This window comes from Madurella fahalii (genome assembly GCF_045866475.1).
Source record: "Madurella fahalii IFM 68171 DNA, scaffold_4, whole genome shotgun sequence".
NCBI classification, from domain to species: Eukaryota; Fungi; Ascomycota; class Sordariomycetes; order Sordariales; genus Madurella; species Madurella fahalii.
Window position 1 is genome coordinate 1,827,455 of NW_027263974.1, and position 15,808 is coordinate 1,843,262.

Consider the following 15,808-nt stretch of genomic DNA (forward strand, 5'->3'; position numbering starts at 1 on the left):
ATCTAGCTTGGATATTACCCTCTCTGGGTTATACGGTATAAGGCCAGCCCCGGCAAAGCCCTCTTGGATGTTCTCTTCTGTAATCGAATCAAAAAACGCTTCTCTAAACCCACAGAGAAACTCCGGCTTGCTGATGTGTGTGATGTTCATCCGTATAAACTGCTTAACCTGGTCGCTATACGCCCTCTTTAACGGCCCAAAACAACTAACATCTAATGGCTGAACTAAGTGTGAGGAGTGTGGAGGTATACAAAGTGTTTTGATGTTGTGTTCTTGATAGTAGGTCTCGAACTCTTCGGAGTGGTAGCTCTCGTGGCCGTCGAGGATTAACAGCCGATATATGCCCTTCATACGAGATACTGTATACGAATTGAAGTGCTGAATCCAATCCATGCCTTTCTCATTTGTAGTCCAGCCATTGTCAGTTGTTGCAATACACTAGGTAGCTGGAAGGTTGCATTCTCGATACCAGTTAGCAAGGTGATACTGCGCAGCTAAGATGATAAATGGTGGGATGGCCCAGCCTTGAGCATTTACCCCCTAGATAACAGTAGCCCACTCTCAATTACCAAGCTGGGCCTTTTTAGCCCTACCACGGCCATCTGAGGTAGTAACTACTATATTGGGGGTGATAATACCTATCATAAAGCTAGTCTCGTCGAAATTATATATATCCTCATCAAGGATACCATACTTGGCCTTCATATTACACACAAGCGTAAACCACTCGCCAATTATCTTAAGATCTTTGCATTTAGCCCTCTGGTAGTCGTATTTACGCGAAAAACGCGTTTGGAGCTCTGGTTGGCGTTTGACGAAGTTGTGAGCCCAGAGCTTGCCGACAGGGGGCGCATCGCGTTCGCGTAATAACCGGTTGGCCATATCTTCCACAAAACGAAGCCGAGGAGGAATGCACGCGTACTAGCTCAGATATGTACTGAATAATCGTATTCTCCTCTAAATCCGTAAGCTTGCGTGAGTTGGCTGGAATATCGCGTCGTGCAGGCCGACCGGCGCGTCGATCACGGAGGGTATTGTAAGGAACATTATAGGTCTGTGCTGCAGTAGAAAGACGAAGTTTTGGGTCTTTTCTAAGAGCTTCAAGGGCTAGGATTAACCGCGCTTCATTTGAAGGCGGTACCGTATTTTTTGATAGAGGAAAACGTTGTGGAAGGTAGAGAAGGTGCGTTGTGGAGAAAAATTACGGCTCGCTTATATTTACGGCTCGCTTATAATAAACGTTACCTATAAGGAAGTAGAAAGAAGGCTTAGATTAAACGAATGTATCTACTATAGGGATTTCTCGGAGCTACCTAATAAGTATTATAATTTTAAGGATTATCCTTTAGGGCTATAATTTGAAGAAGCTGAATATAATTACCTCGAGAGCTATAACTATATAGAATCCTAGTCGAGGTTAGAAGAGTGGAGGCAATAGGGTATAAGATCCTCGACTACCGATAGATATTCGTATATAAGTTCGATAAATATAGTATCTTTATTAAAGTAAAGGTATATTTTATTATAAGAGGCGATTATATATCAAAGACCTGGATTAAAAGATATATATTATAATACTTACTAGAAGATCTTTCTATACAATTATAGTGATTACCGTATATTTCGATTTAGAGCTCCTATAGTACGATATATTAATACCTTTATTAATATAGCTCTCGACGAGATAGTATTTATATATGTAGTACCTAGATACTAAAAAGAGAGGATTATTTTATAGCTTAGAAAAGCCTCTTATAGATTATAAAGATTATTATTTCTATAATAACAAACGTTTATAATAACTATAGTTGTAATAGGATTTAATCCAGTTCCCTATAAGCTATATACCTTCGTCAAAATAGGATTATTATCTTCGTATATATTATTATTCTTCCTACACCGCCTTACCCAAGATAGGGTGTGCCGGACCCTCTACTGCTAAGTATATAGGAAAACCGTGCTGTAAAAGCCAGGTGAAAAACCTATATCAACAAGTAATAGGAGGAATAGTTGTAGTAGACGCCAGTTGGTTGCAAAAGAAAGGAAGGCCTTATGCCAGGCCCTGAAGACTTCTAGTCTTCGCCTTCGGATTCGTCCGCCATCTCCGCCTCCTCTTCAGCCTTCTCTGCTTCCAGTTCCAGCCGTCGAACTAGATTATATTCCATCAGACGACCCGAATCCATTAGCCAGCCCAAAACCCCCCTTAACAGCCTGAGGTTCCGGGAGCCCTGGCCTGGTAACACTAGACTAAGATCCTAGTGGGTTCGAATTTCTGTTCTTAGCCAGGTTCTAGGCTTTGGCGGTATCGGATACCATACAACGAGGTGCTCCACTGTTTCCCGGCCCTCTCTACAGCTACGGTAGGGAGTAGGGAGATTCGGAACCCCGTGTTGGAAAAGGAAGTCCTTGAGACCGATAGTTCCTATCCGGGCTTGTATAAGTAGGGAGCTCTGGGCTTTGGTAAGGTCCTGATGTTTTCGAAGAGTCTTATTAGTAAATAGTAATTCAGGGGGACCTTCGTCGGCTAGTCTAGTAGGCCGGCCTCTAACCTCTTGTTTCCAACGCGCTTCCCAAGCTCTACTTAGCGCTACCTCCGTTATAGGTCTTGGACCTGACTACTGGTTCAGGCCTTGAGCTTAGCTCTGTCCTTAGCTTGCCTATTTGTCGATAGTAATAGCGGCTTTCTCGGATATTGTCGGTTATTGCGGTAATGGTGCTTTGCGACCTCACTTCTGTCTCTGAATCTCCTATACAGTTTGTTGCAAGCCACTTAGATTAGGGAGCTCGGCGGTCGTCTCGGGGCTTCTAGACCTTGCCCAGCTTGTAGGAGAGGGGTCTGTAGCCGGGCTTCAAAGTCTGCTAGTCTCTTATTGAGATATAGATCTAGTGGTGGTACCCAAGTCTTAGTTTCGAGGTTCCGGATAGGGGTAGCCTTGTAAGCGCCGGCTACTATCCTGAGACTCCTTGACTGCGCTTTGACCAGCCTAGTCGCTATGCCCTGTAGTTAGCTGTCGACTGTTGTAGGCTGGTGATAGTTGGCAGCTCCAAAGGCTATAGCACTCCGAATGCACTTGGTATAGACCTCTCTTGCCCTAATCAGGCCTAGTCCCTAGGTTTTAGCCGCTATCCTGGATAGGGCGAAATCCTAAGTTTTTAACTTTTCTACTACTTTTGACTTGTAGACCCTCCAGTTGAGTCTCTAGTCGAGCCAAACCTCTAAGAACCTTGCGTTAGATACTGGATAGACTACTATATAGCCTTGTCCAGTCGGGTAGGTCAGTCGGAGGGAGTCGGTCTAGTGAGATCGGCCTTTATCGAAGTAGATTAACTCGCTTTATACTAGATTGAACTCTATACCGTAAGCTCTCACCTACTGTATATAGGTAGTCCAAGCTCTTTCTAGTTGCTGGCAGTTGATCTTCGAGTTTTTCCTAAAAGCTAGGAGATTGGTATCGTCGGCGAAGCCTACTAATCCGATTTCAAGGTATTTCTCCTTCAGTGTCTCATGTAGCAAAGCTATATAAAGGATAAAGAGGATAGGGGATAAAAGTAAGCTCTATGGGACTCCGGCCCTGATATCGGACTGTTAGGCTTATTGGCCGTCGAAGAGGAGTATTGCTTTACAGTTGGTAAGCCAGGCTTTTATCTAGTAGACTAGCCACTATAGAAAGCCGAGGTCGCGGAGAGTAGCTAATAGTCGGATATAGTTGACCCTGTCGAAAGCTCCTATAAGATCTAGCTGCAGTAAAGAAGTTGCAGCTTGTTGTCTCCAGGCCTCGCGGACCTGGGCTACTACTAGCCGGATTGCTAGCTCTATCGACCTATTCTCCTGGTTTCCTATTTGTTCGTCGGGCAGTAGGCTATAGGCTTCGGCTATCTCAGTAATCCTTTTTGTTATCACCGCCTCGATTACTTTCCCTACTATAGGGAGTAGAGAGATCAGCCTATAACCTCTAGGGGTACAGTAGTCAGACAGCTTTTTTCCAGCCTTCGGAAGCACTATTACGATTACCTCCTTAAGTCTCTAGGGAAACCATCCTAGCTCGAAGCATCTCTAGGCGAGGAAAGCTAAGATCCTACAGAGTAGCCATCCACAGGTCTTAAGTAGGCCTATAGGTAGGTAGTCGTTACCTAGGGTTTTCTAGAACGAGGTTTCAGACAGTATCTCCTTTATATCCCTAGGGGTAACAGTCCGGCTGATCTCGAACTTCGGCTCCCACGCCCAGGACAGCTTATGGTCCTAGATATCTGATAGGTCGGCTAGAGGGTTGTCAGATCGAAAATGGGGATTGCTGTGAGAAAAGGAGAGTGAAAGGATGATTCGCATTGAAGGAGCGGCGTCTGCGCAGCTATCGCTTCTAAGGAGGTGGTAGGTGACAGTGTTGAACTCTGAACGTTCCAAAACTTCCGGCGAAGCCGGTAATTTATAGGCCCCTGACCCTGGCAGTGCCCCGCCTGCACCTGACACCCTCCTGCACCTGACAAGGGTCAGGAAAGAAGCGGTCGGCTAGAGCTGTCGCTTTCTGGGAGTAGGTTAATAGGGTAGGTTGGCCCGTCAAATCTTTGAGGGTTGGGAGTTTAGGGGGTTCGGCCGGCTTGAAGCTTTTGCATCTAGCCCACCGTTCAAGCTTCCAAAGCAAGGCTGTATCGTAAGAGGCTTCCTATAGAGCATCTCTCCACGCTTTTGTCTTAACCTTTCTAATAGCTTTTGAGAGGTCTTTGAGCTTGCAGTTGAGTTGGGTCTTGTTATAGGCCGTTGGCACCTCCTTTGCTAGTCGTTCGGCTTATCTGGCCTTTTTAACTTTGTTCTAGACCTCTAGAGACCACCAAGCAGCTTAATACCCTATATTAGCCTTCCTTCGGGGGGTACTGGCTTCGGCAATCCTTATTAACTCGCTGATTAGCTTGTCGAAAGCTCTGTCGAGACCCTCAGTTATCTGGGTTTGGCTAGATAGTCCTGTAGGTCCTTTGTCGTCTAGACCTAGTACCGAAGGCAGTAGGGCTGCTTCGGCCTGGACTCTCTATCGGTCCATCTTTTTCTAGTTCCACCCTGGAGGTTGTGGTTGTTAGTGTAGTTGTAGGCGGTGGGTAAGGATTTCAAAGACCTGGGGAAAGTGGTCCGATTTCCCCTTTTCCTTGATACCGTAGTAGGAGTATTGGATACCCCCTGAAGCCCAGACGAGGTCGAATATCGAAGGCTTACCTCGTTGGTTTCCTCGGGGGACCCGGGTAATAGTACCATAGGGGGTAATAAAGTCGAGGTCCCAAAAGGCTGATAGTTGGAGCAAGGTTTCAGAATCTGGGTCATACAGGTCGAGCTGATCCCATAGAGGATAGTAGAGGTTGAAGTCGCCTGTAAGGACTACTAGGCAGGCTGGCTTTGGCCTTTCTAGTAGTTCTTTGGGTATTGTCTTGACTGAAGGGGGGTTGTATACTAACCAGGCCTCGAGGTCTCCCCTATCTCCCTGCCTGCCAAGACGTACCCGGCACCAGTATCTAGAAATCTCATATTCCCACTAGCTGATATCGATCCTCTTATTAACGAAGATAGCTGCTCTACCCCCTGGTTCGAAGACCAGATAGTATCGGCTACTTTAAGGGCAGTAGATTGACTTAGTAAAGTTGTTGACCCACGGTTCCTAGATAGCCAGGAGGTCGAATTTAGCTTCTTCCAGCAGCATCTCTAAGGTTAGTTTATTTCCTCCGGTATTCCACAGCAGTATCATAAATCCCATTGGGGTATGAGCTCGTTAGTGGTTTCTTGCTCTTAGGCTTCGGTAGGTTGGGAGCTGGGCTGGAGGTCGGGCTGGGAGCTAGATTGGGGGCTTGGTTGGGAGTTAGGTTAGGTAGGCCAGTTAGGGACTGCTAGGAAAGGGAGCCGGCCCTGCTTTGGGTCCTGGGAGGCCTGTTGGATATAGGTAGACCTTCTCCGCTTCCGGACCGGACCACCACTTTGATAGTGGTTATCTTCAGCGGCGAAGTTGAAGAGGAGGGTTCCGGTAGCCGGAAGGGCAGCTGATTCGAAGGTTCGAGGGCGGTGTAGGTAGGCCTCCTTTGCCATTGTCTTCGCTTTTACCCTTTCAGGGCACTCCTTATCCCAAGCCGGATGCCGTCCCCCACAGGCCGGGCACCGGCAGAACAGTCTATAGTTGGTATAGGTAGGGCACTCAGCTTAGCCCTCTCTGCCACCAGGGTCGTAGGCCCCTATTCCGCATCTTGGGCACAGAGACTCCTTCCTGCAGTACCGGCTTGTGTAGCCCCATTTCCAGCACTTGAAGCACTGGGTCGGCCGTGGAGGAGCCCAGTAGGGCTCGCAGTTGAAGACCTGTGCTCTGAAAATTACCCCTGAGTCGCAAGCTGCTTTAGCTTCCTGTTGGTTGGTAAGGGTAACTAGAACCGTTACCCAAGTGAGGCTCTGGTCCTTTGGGTACTAGAATTTAACTTTGTCGATTGATTTCAGACCTAGGTCCTGGCCGAATTCCAGCTCTGTTACCCCCTGAAGGTCTTTTCGCCGAAGCCCTTTAAATCTTCGTATATATAGATAATATTACTCTAATATTTCCCGAGTACCTAAGAAAAGCTGCTTTTAATACTGTCGCTAGGATTAATATACGATATAAATTAATAGAAAGAAATCTACTATAGTAGTTCTTAGAAATCGAAGTCTTAAAGGATTATAAGAAGTACCTGATCTAGCTATCCCAATCTATATATATTAATAAGATCGCTAATTTAATACGATTAGCGTAGCTTATAGTAATGCCTTTAAGCTATAACGAACTCTTTTTATATAATAGAAATATTGCCTACGACAAGAGGCACCGATATATATATATATATAAGATCGGATTAATCCTATATACAGCTATAATTATATACCTAGATATTACCTTCGCGATCTCGTACTTTATATACTTCGTTATAAATCCTAGGATGCTCTATTATAAGGTAGCCGATAGAGTTTTGTTCTATTTTAAGAGAATAAGCTCTTTAGCGTTTTAGATTAGAGGTAGTAATAGCCTCTAAGTCGCTAGCAATATATTATTTGTAGATAATATACTTGATTATAAAAGCTCCTAGGTATATACAATGAAGCTATTTAGTAGTATAATAGGATAGTATACGAATAAGTAGGATATAGTAACGACTTCTACTATAGAGGCTAAGCTCTTTACTCTCTCGTAGGTAGTAAAGGAGTTACTCTATATAAACCGCCTTTTAAAGGATCTAAGTATTTCCCCTGACAACGAGTATATTACAATAGAATGCAATACTATATAGACGATACGACTAGTAAGTGCCGAATATATAGTGTTTAAGATGAGCCTAAGATACATTGATATCTATAACCATTGGCTACAATAAAAGCTTTAGCGAAGTATGATTAACGTTAAATATATAAAGAGCGCTGAGATAATTGTAGACGGCCTTATAAAGGTACTGAGTAGGAGGAAATACGATTACTTTGTGGCCTAGATGAGCCTCGTAGATGTAGAAGATAGACTGGCAGAGTATAAAGAAGTAGAGGATCAGTAGTAGGAGCGCCTAGATGTAGTGGAAATAGTGGTAAAGGACTACGATAGAGATATCTTGATGGATTACGATTGACCTGACGGTCTACGATGGATTTGAGCGATTTGAGTGTTTCTGGGCGATTTGAGCTAGTTTCGCCCTGCGGACTCAACTAGGGAGGTGTGTTGGAAATGAGGACTGTCGTCGTAAACAAGCGACCTACTTTGTATAGCAGGGAGTACCTGCCGGCAGGTGTCAAATTATATAACAGATGTACCTAGGGGCTATCTTTCTGAGCTCCCTGCTTCCTGAGCAATATCTGCAGTGTAACCATACAACAATATATACAATAACAGGGGGACTGCCCAGCCAATTGATGAAGACCTTCTAGATGTGTGTGGATCTGTGCCCAACGAGCCTAATTGATCAAGTGGGTGCTACAGACTATAGTTTCAACAGCTTCAAGCTCTCACTCGCGCCAGTTCTGAGCACTTAAGATAAAGGGTGTTAGCTAATGACTTCGGTACTCATGCTACCTTTATCCACCTCTGTACACCAGTATCAGCGTATTCATCACTTCGACCGGGCATTGTTGTTCAGTTCACCCCTGCCATATACCCCATCAAGTGAGCGAGGCCCGGCTGCCAAACGTACGCAATCGACCGGATGCCGCAGCCCTTGGAAGCGCTACACTAATGCTCGGCAGCAGGATCCAAGGATTTCTACGTGATTCTCACCCTCAACATGCCCCATCACGGACTCAACCGAGTATGGCATTATCTTCACACTCATCTAAATAAGGCGCGTCGCCGAGCCCGATACGTTCGCCACGTTTTACAGTACCATACTGGCCTCTGGCGAGGGTAGCGCTCACGGTACTGCTCGACATTATAGGGAACTTTCCCAAGCTTCCTTCTCAGGGTTTGTTGTTTCCCTTCCACAGAGATTATTGCCTGATGCTTCCAAACAAATCTTCATACACCCCGTTCCCGTCCATACAACCTCCCCCAAAACCATGAGACCTTTCCCCAGTTCATCCCAATCAACTACCGTTCTAGATCTAGTTGACAGAATGCCAGCTACTACCCCATGTCCACCATATACACCCACGTCAACTCCTTCCTTTCCACTGGCCAAGGGAGCCGTTAAGTCCAGTTACTTACCAGCGACACCCTCACGGCGACGTTCTAGCTCACCAACACAAGCGTGGGCAAGTGGCCCCGCCCAGGAGACGGCTCGGGAGAACTTTTATGTGGGTGATATGCTGGGCCCAAGGGTGTGGCGCAGACGTGGCCCGCGTTGTAGATCCTGTGGTGGGACCTCGGAGGGGTGAGGAGAAAGGTATGGCTCTGACAAGGAGTTTGAGAGGTTGGTGAGAGGTGAGAGGATGGTTCCTCGGGATTCGAATTGGGCAAGACTGAAGGGCTTGGTGTGATAGCTAATTGCACCTCTTCTTACTGAGTATCATGCTTCATCCGCTACCGTAGTTCAACTCGAGAGACTGGATGAGGAAAAGAAGAAAGAGAATTGCTATTGTATTATCCAGACAGAACCTGAGACCTTCTAGCGAGTTACTTGAGAGCCGGGGACACTGCAGTGATAAAAAGAACTAACATACCACTGCCACTTTCACATTCCATTACGACCAAATCAAATGGGGCAACAGTACCCTTGATAGCATGACAGGATCTAACCGCATCCGACCAGCCCTATCTCTCGCCCGTGAAGGAAAACGGAGTTGGCCATTATTTCCCCTCCCTTCACTTCTCTTTCCCAGCCTGCCTCTCTCCCCTTACATGTTTCATTCACACATTCCTTGCCACTGTAGCTCTACTATATTCTTCTCTGTACTGCCAACAGGAGTGTGGTTAGTTACGATCATATCACCTAGTGACACAGTCGATCTATTCACTTCAATTACTGCGAGCGGGTAGCACGATTGCTAGCGCACCGCGGAAGCTAAATCTGGAGTTCCCAGTTTGATTTTTTCCACGAAGAGCCACTGGCGTAATATCTATCCTCGTCGGGTTACGCTCGGAGGAAAGTCTTGTATACTGCCGACTCAGTGCAGTCCTCCCATGGGTATCCTATCTCCTTCAAAAACCTCTGCAGCTCACCGATCTCCTCATCCGGGCAAAGGATGCCTGTCAGTACCTGTGCAATATCCCCACCGTTGTTCCTGTACTGGAAGAGGCTGATATTATACTTTGGCCGCAGCGTCCGGAGGAAGCGCTCCAGCGCCCCGGGCCTCTCAGGGAACCGGAACGTGTAGAGCCTTTCGTTCAAAACGTCAGACCGGCCGCCAACCATGTAGCGGAGATGGCTTTTGGCCAATTCGTCCGCGGATAAATCCGTCACGTCCATGGTACCGGATTCATTGATGCGATTCATGATGCCCTGTAGCTCCTGGACTCGCTGATTCCCCGGCGCGGTCAAGGAGATGCCGACCAGCACATTGGCTTCGGCCTCACTGGAGTACCGGTAGCTGAACTCGGTCACAGAATGGGGCATGACTGCGTTTATCAGCTCAGCGAACGCGCCGGGTCTCTCGGGGATCTTCGCAGCCAAGAGCGCTTCCCTCCCTTCTCCATAAGTAGCGCGAGCAGAGACAAAACCCAACCGGTCAAAGTTCATGTTCGCGCCGGATGTGATGGCCACAACCGACCGTGCTGGATCGCTAGATGGGTTGGCGGCAACCCATTTCTTCAAGCCTGCGATCGCCAAAGCGCCAGCTGGCTCAATTATAGACCGAGTGTCTTCGAACATGTCTTTGATGGCGGCACAGGCCTCATCTGTTGTGACTCGGACCATCTCGTCCACCACCTCCTGGCAGATTCGAAACGTCTCCTCGCCGACCGTCTTAACCGCGGCGCCATCGGCGAAAAGGCCGACATCCGCCAGGAGCACGCGCTCGCCTTTTGCTAGGGACTGGGTCATGGCGTCGGCATCATGAGCCTCAACTCCGATTATTTTTACGTGGGGCGCAATGCGCTTCACGTATACGCCGACGCCGGCGATCAGGCCGCCGCCACCAACGCAGCAGAATATGGCATGCAGCTTTTGAAGGTTCGTCTGGGATAAAATTTCCATGCCAATGGTGCCTTGGCCTGCGATGACATAAGGATCGTCAAAAGGCGGGATGTTGATCAGGCCGTCTTGTTTTTCCCTCCGGGCGCACTCCTCCTTTGCCTCGTCAAAGTCGGCTCCGTGTAGAACGACATGTCCTCCCATGCGTGAGACGTTGAGATGCTTGATGCTCGGCGTGCCCTTGGGCATCACGATGGTAGCGGGGATCTTGAGCTTGCGGGCCGAATAGGCCACTCCTTGAGCGTGATTGCCGGCGCTGCAGCACACCACCCCTCTCCAAGACTCGGCGGGATCCAGATGCGCCATCTTGTTGTAGGCGCCGCGCAACTTGAAGCTGAAGACCGGCTGTTCATCCTCGCGCTTGAGTAATACTTTACATTCGAGACGATTGCTCAAGCCGACTGCCTGGACGAGCGGAGTCTCGTGGCACACCTCTCTGACTCGCGGGTACGAGGTAATGATGAGTCGGAGATACTGTGGCCCAGTTTAGTTCCTTGTCAGGCTTTGAATGAATCGGACGCTTCTAGAGACAGCTCTAGAGCACGGAGAGGGCTTGCGAGTGGACCGGGAGGAACGACGTGGGTGACTCACGTCCGGGTTACCATTTGGCAGAATCAGGTCATCGGGCACAATCTTCTTCAGGTGGACTTTCCTATCCTCGGACGGAGGTGAGGGTCTTGCGCTATACTCGGTGAGAGAGAAACTGGTCAAGGACGGGATCCTGGGCAATGCTGTGTCGGTTCGTGGAGGTGTGTATGGCCGCGAGGTGCTGCTCACAGCGCCATTGACTGCCGCAGGAGATCCTCCCGCGTTATTGGTCTCGTGGATCTCGTTGGCCCGGTTCGGGTCGTCTGTCTCAGAGGGGGCCATACTGCTTGTAGTGCAAGCTGACTGTTGAGAATCGTGAAGCGGCGATGGAGAGCTCCGATTTTCGGTGTCAATCCAAAATTTTGGTGGGGCAATGAATTAGACAACGACACACCTGCCCAAACTGGATAAACTGACTGTGTCCTTGGATAGGACGACCATATCAACTCTATTCGATTGTGTGTACTGAACTGAACTATAAATACGTTTAGAAAAAAAAGAAGAAATCTTCTTTTCAACACAATTACCTTACATTGACATATTTCTATGGTGCTCTGCCTCATCTAATTACAAGGTACTCTGATTTAATCCATCTAGTGTAACAGCTCGGACTTTGACTCGGCTCCACCGTATTCAAGTTCTGTTCCGGCAGCCATGATTCGTACGGGGATCGTGAATACGAAGTAAGAGAACAAGAAATAGGAAAAAAATGGAAAAGTAAAGTTAATAAAGCATAAACGAGGTGAAAAATAAAGGAAGGGAAATAGGAGAGACAACTCCAACCCCTCCACCCTCACCGGGAAAAAAAAAAAAAAAAAAAAAAAACCTCCCTTTAGACCTGCATAGGCGAAACGCAATTTTGCGGAATGTAGTGAGATATGGTTATAATAATAGATGATAAGGTTGATTTGCTAGAATGACAATCGTCTTTCTGCGTGCTGGGTTGTACAGCTCGACCAACCCCACTGAGAGATTGGTTCAGTAGCACAGTGTAAGGTTCCTTGTGATATTACTGTTGTAAGAGGAAGGTGACTAATTGCGGATATGGCTTGTAAGGCCTGTTCTTGCCTTTTGAGAGCCCTCAAAAACAAACCACTGCACTGTGCTGTCTTGCAAGAATATATTCACATGTAACTCAGTAAAATTGGTTGCCCTAACGTAGACCTTCGGGTACAAAGTACTCCGCGGCATACCCCCGGTCGGCCTTTTGTCGTGCATATGGTTCGTGCGCTGAGGGGGTCCCACAGCTCCGGCACCTACAATTCCCGTGGCAGGTCACGTTGTTTCGACAGTCAAACTCCAAATCCGGCAACTCCACGAAGACGACTTCGATCGGTCGCTGCCTACGTCGTGTACGCTCCCTCAACAGACCGCCCAACATGTCCGACCGCCCACTGTCAAGCCGGCCACTGCCGTCGTCCTTTGAGGACAATGAGTAAGCCAAACCCACTCCCAAGGCAGCTCGCTCTCGTGCCGGCTCGTTCACGGCACACACAAAAGGCTCACGTGGGGCTTCGCGCAGGGAATTTTACAACGAATCTGCGCGCCAAAAGTTAGCCCGCAAGCTCAAAGAGGAGCCGCTGGTCCCATTTGGCGCCCTCCTCACGGTCGCCGCCTTCACTAGCGCCTACCGCGCCTCGCGCAAGGGTGACCATCACAAGGTGCAACGCATGTTCCGGGCTCGTGTCGCCGCGCAGGCCTTCACCGTCGTCGCCATGGTCGCCGGCGGCGCATACTACGCCGAAGACCGCAACAAGACGAGGGAGCGGCACAAGCAGGAGCAGCAAAAGAAGGCCGAAGAGCATCACCAGAAGTGGATCAGGGAGCTCGAGGCTCGCGACGCCGAGGAAAAGGAATTCCGGGAAAAGCTTGAGAAGAGACGGAAGCGGGCGGCTGAGAAGGCGGGACTCGAGACGGGTACGGACGGCGTTGCCGCGCAGGCGAGGGCAGCGCTCAAGGAAGTTAAAGGGGTGAAGGAGACTACAGGGGAGAAGCAGGCCAAGGAGGGGAGAGAAGCTAAGCAGGATGCGACAGACCGGGACACAACCGAGAAGCCTAGCCAAACACCAAACAACGAAACGAGACCTGAGAGTGCCATTTTGACCGCGTTAGGCGGCTGGTTTGCTGGGTCTAAGAAGACGCCGGAGGAGCCGACACAGACGCCGGATGATCGGAAGCCAGATTCAGAGGTCACTAAGAAGTGAAAGACTACGGGGATCACCGGGATGGGTGATATGTAATAATACGGAAGGAACTACTACAGATGGCAAGGTATGTGAATGTATAATATGCCAAAACAGCCTGGAGTCCAGGTAGCCAAGACGTCAACCCCCCCCATCTGCCACTTTGTCACGGTCCACTTCGATCTCGTGTAGCAAAGACGGGCACAGAGCCGCTCTTTGAGCATCAGTGAAAAAGGGCTGCTGTTACCTTCCCCAATGTTCGCCGGGATTAGTAGCGCGGTTATAACTGCCCGTGCTAGCCCATACTGCCGCCGCTCCGGTTCGCGCCGATTAACCCGGCCATCTCCAAAAGGGCACGATCAGCTTCAATGTCACCGGTGCCGAGGTTGATTTTCCTCCTGGCCTCGGCTTCCCTAGCCTCCCAAGCCCAGCGTTCGGCCTGATGCTTGGCCTCCTCGTCCCCGCCGCACCCCCATACCTCGATGCTCGAAATCTCGAAACGATCTTGAAAGTCAAATTTCCTGGCCACACTGGTATGGAATGCGCCGCCCCGCGATGTGTAGTTGTGTGTGAAACAGCCAAACTCGAAACTGCTGTCGAGGGCAAGGGAGACAGGCCCTAGTGCTACCATGTTGGATCGACGATATGCTTGGGTGTTCTGCGGTGGCGGACAGCCGAATGATATACCTCCTATCGGGGTAGACGGTGATGGTTTGTTGAATGATGCATAATCCGTGTTTATCGTTGATGCGTGGAACACATCGTGGATAGGCTGCAATTGGAATAGGAGGGTATCTTCTCCGCCAAAACACTCGCGGTGGGTGTGTTTCCATGGCTGACTGAGGTAGACGCCGTATGTCAACGTTTTGTCCTTGCCGCCGCTTCCGTCAGGGAACCGCTTCGAAGGCAGAGTCGCAAGAAAAGCGGACTCTGCCCCGGTGGTTTTGTGGGCTTCTTCGTCCTGGAGACGGGTTCCGGTCACCAGGAGAATGGTCGGTGCCCTCCAGTTGAAGACCTTCGACTCGAAGCTGCCCATGCTGAAGCCGTCTTCGTCGCCGGAATAGAGCAGACGGATTTTGCGGAAGAGTGATGAGCCCGGAATGAAGAAGGAGAGCTGTGAGAGGACATTTCGGTTCATGATTGACCCTTGATCCTGCAGGAGCGGTTGGACCGATTCGGGCGGCAACGCCACCGGTCCTGCTGTATCGTTTTTGTGCCTGTGGAAGTCTAGGTTCTTTGAGAACAGGAAATGTTCGAAGAGCGGCGTGAAGCCATTGAATATGAAGGTCATTGATGCGGGGATAATTGCGTTGAAACGTGGGAACGTGATGCCGCAAGACTGTTCCACGTTCAGAAAGGCTGCAAGGACGCAGTCTGCCGTTGTTCTCAAGCTCTCCAATTCATCGCCCGACAATCGATCCGAATATGATGTTAGGTGCTCTTGTGCGCCCAGCGGCGCGATCAACAGGAGGAGCATGATCAACTTGCGCCAATTGTCTGCTGGGATCATGGCGCCATGGGTCGTGGGCGTATTCCCGTGCTTAAAGACGCTGATGTAATCCAAAGAGTCGAAGGCAGCGAGAACCAATTCATCATCGTCGTCGGGGCTTGATTCTTCGTCGTCTCCCGCCTCGTCAATTGCGAACCCCGGCGACCGCGTACCAATGCACGCTGCGTTGCCAACTTGGACCTGGCCCTCTTGGCCTTGGTCCTTCCGAATTTTGGCCTGCCCGTTCGAGGGCAACTCGGAAAATTTCCGGTCATAAACTGCGAGGCTCTTGAAGAGTAGCTTTCTGCGGTCAGTAGCACCCTTAGCTAAAACTCGTGAATATCTCTCTGTCAAGATGGTGACGACCATGACCATCTCCTCCAGCCCAAGAACAGCTGGCGCATCCTCGAGGAATGGGAAAGCACCGATGTACGAGACCATTTGGAAAAGCACTGGAGACACGCCAAGAATGTCCGGGATCTCGAGAAAACGGGAAATCGTGTCCTCCTTTAGATAGCGGACATGCTGCTGTTGGTCGGCAAGGCTCTTGAATACATCCTTGAACGAGTACAATTCGAGTGAAGTGAAGCACTTCTCGGCGAACTTTTCTGCCTAGACGGCATGAGCGGCCTTGGAATGATGGTTCAAACGGTTGATGCGTTGCTCACCAGTTCCCTGGTAATCTCCTCGCGGGAGGGAGGGATTCTCTCGTCCGACTGACCCTGGCCCATGGTTGGTAGCCTGGCCCTGGGGCACTGGAACGCGAGAGACGTAAATCACGGGGGACGATGAGACTTATCCGGTTCAGTTCAATGAGGCTTGTGCGCAGTTTGGCTCCGGCGTTGTATGGGGACTCTGGAAAGTAGCCCTAATTGTCTGGAATTGAAGGTGAACAAAACGACGAACAAAGGCGCTGTTCAATGCAAGGCAATAGTGGTTTCACCGTGTA

The 15,808-nt window shown here is 49.2% G+C and overlaps 3 protein-coding genes across 3 annotated transcripts; 1 reads left to right on the plus strand and 2 right to left on the minus strand.

The window, feature by feature from the left end:
* Positions 1-9,540: 9,540 nt before the first annotated feature.
* On the minus strand, positions 9,541-11,469 carry ILV1_1 (threonine deaminase; the record flags this gene model as incomplete). The annotated part of the gene is made up of 2 exons (XM_071062944.1): positions 9,541-11,073; positions 11,191-11,469. The coding sequence occupies 2 exons, from the start codon at positions 11,467-11,469 to the stop codon at positions 9,541-9,543; spliced, it is 1,812 nt and encodes a 603-aa protein (XP_070919045.1).
* Positions 11,470-12,566: 1,097 nt separating this feature from the next.
* Positions 12,567-13,391, plus strand: RCF1 (Respiratory supercomplex factor 1, mitochondrial; the record flags this gene model as incomplete). Its single annotated transcript, XM_071062945.1, has 2 exons — positions 12,567-12,622; positions 12,710-13,391. The coding sequence occupies 2 exons, from the start codon at positions 12,567-12,569 to the stop codon at positions 13,389-13,391; spliced, it is 738 nt and encodes a 245-aa protein (XP_070919046.1).
* Positions 13,392-13,665: 274 nt separating this feature from the next.
* On the minus strand, positions 13,666-15,590 carry RTC5 (Restriction of telomere capping protein 5; the record flags this gene model as incomplete). Its single annotated transcript, XM_071062946.1, has 2 exons — positions 13,666-15,471; positions 15,528-15,590. 2 exons carry the CDS (start codon positions 15,588-15,590, stop codon positions 13,666-13,668), a joined length of 1,869 nt encoding a protein of 622 aa, XP_070919047.1.
* Positions 15,591-15,808: the final 218 nt, after the last annotated feature.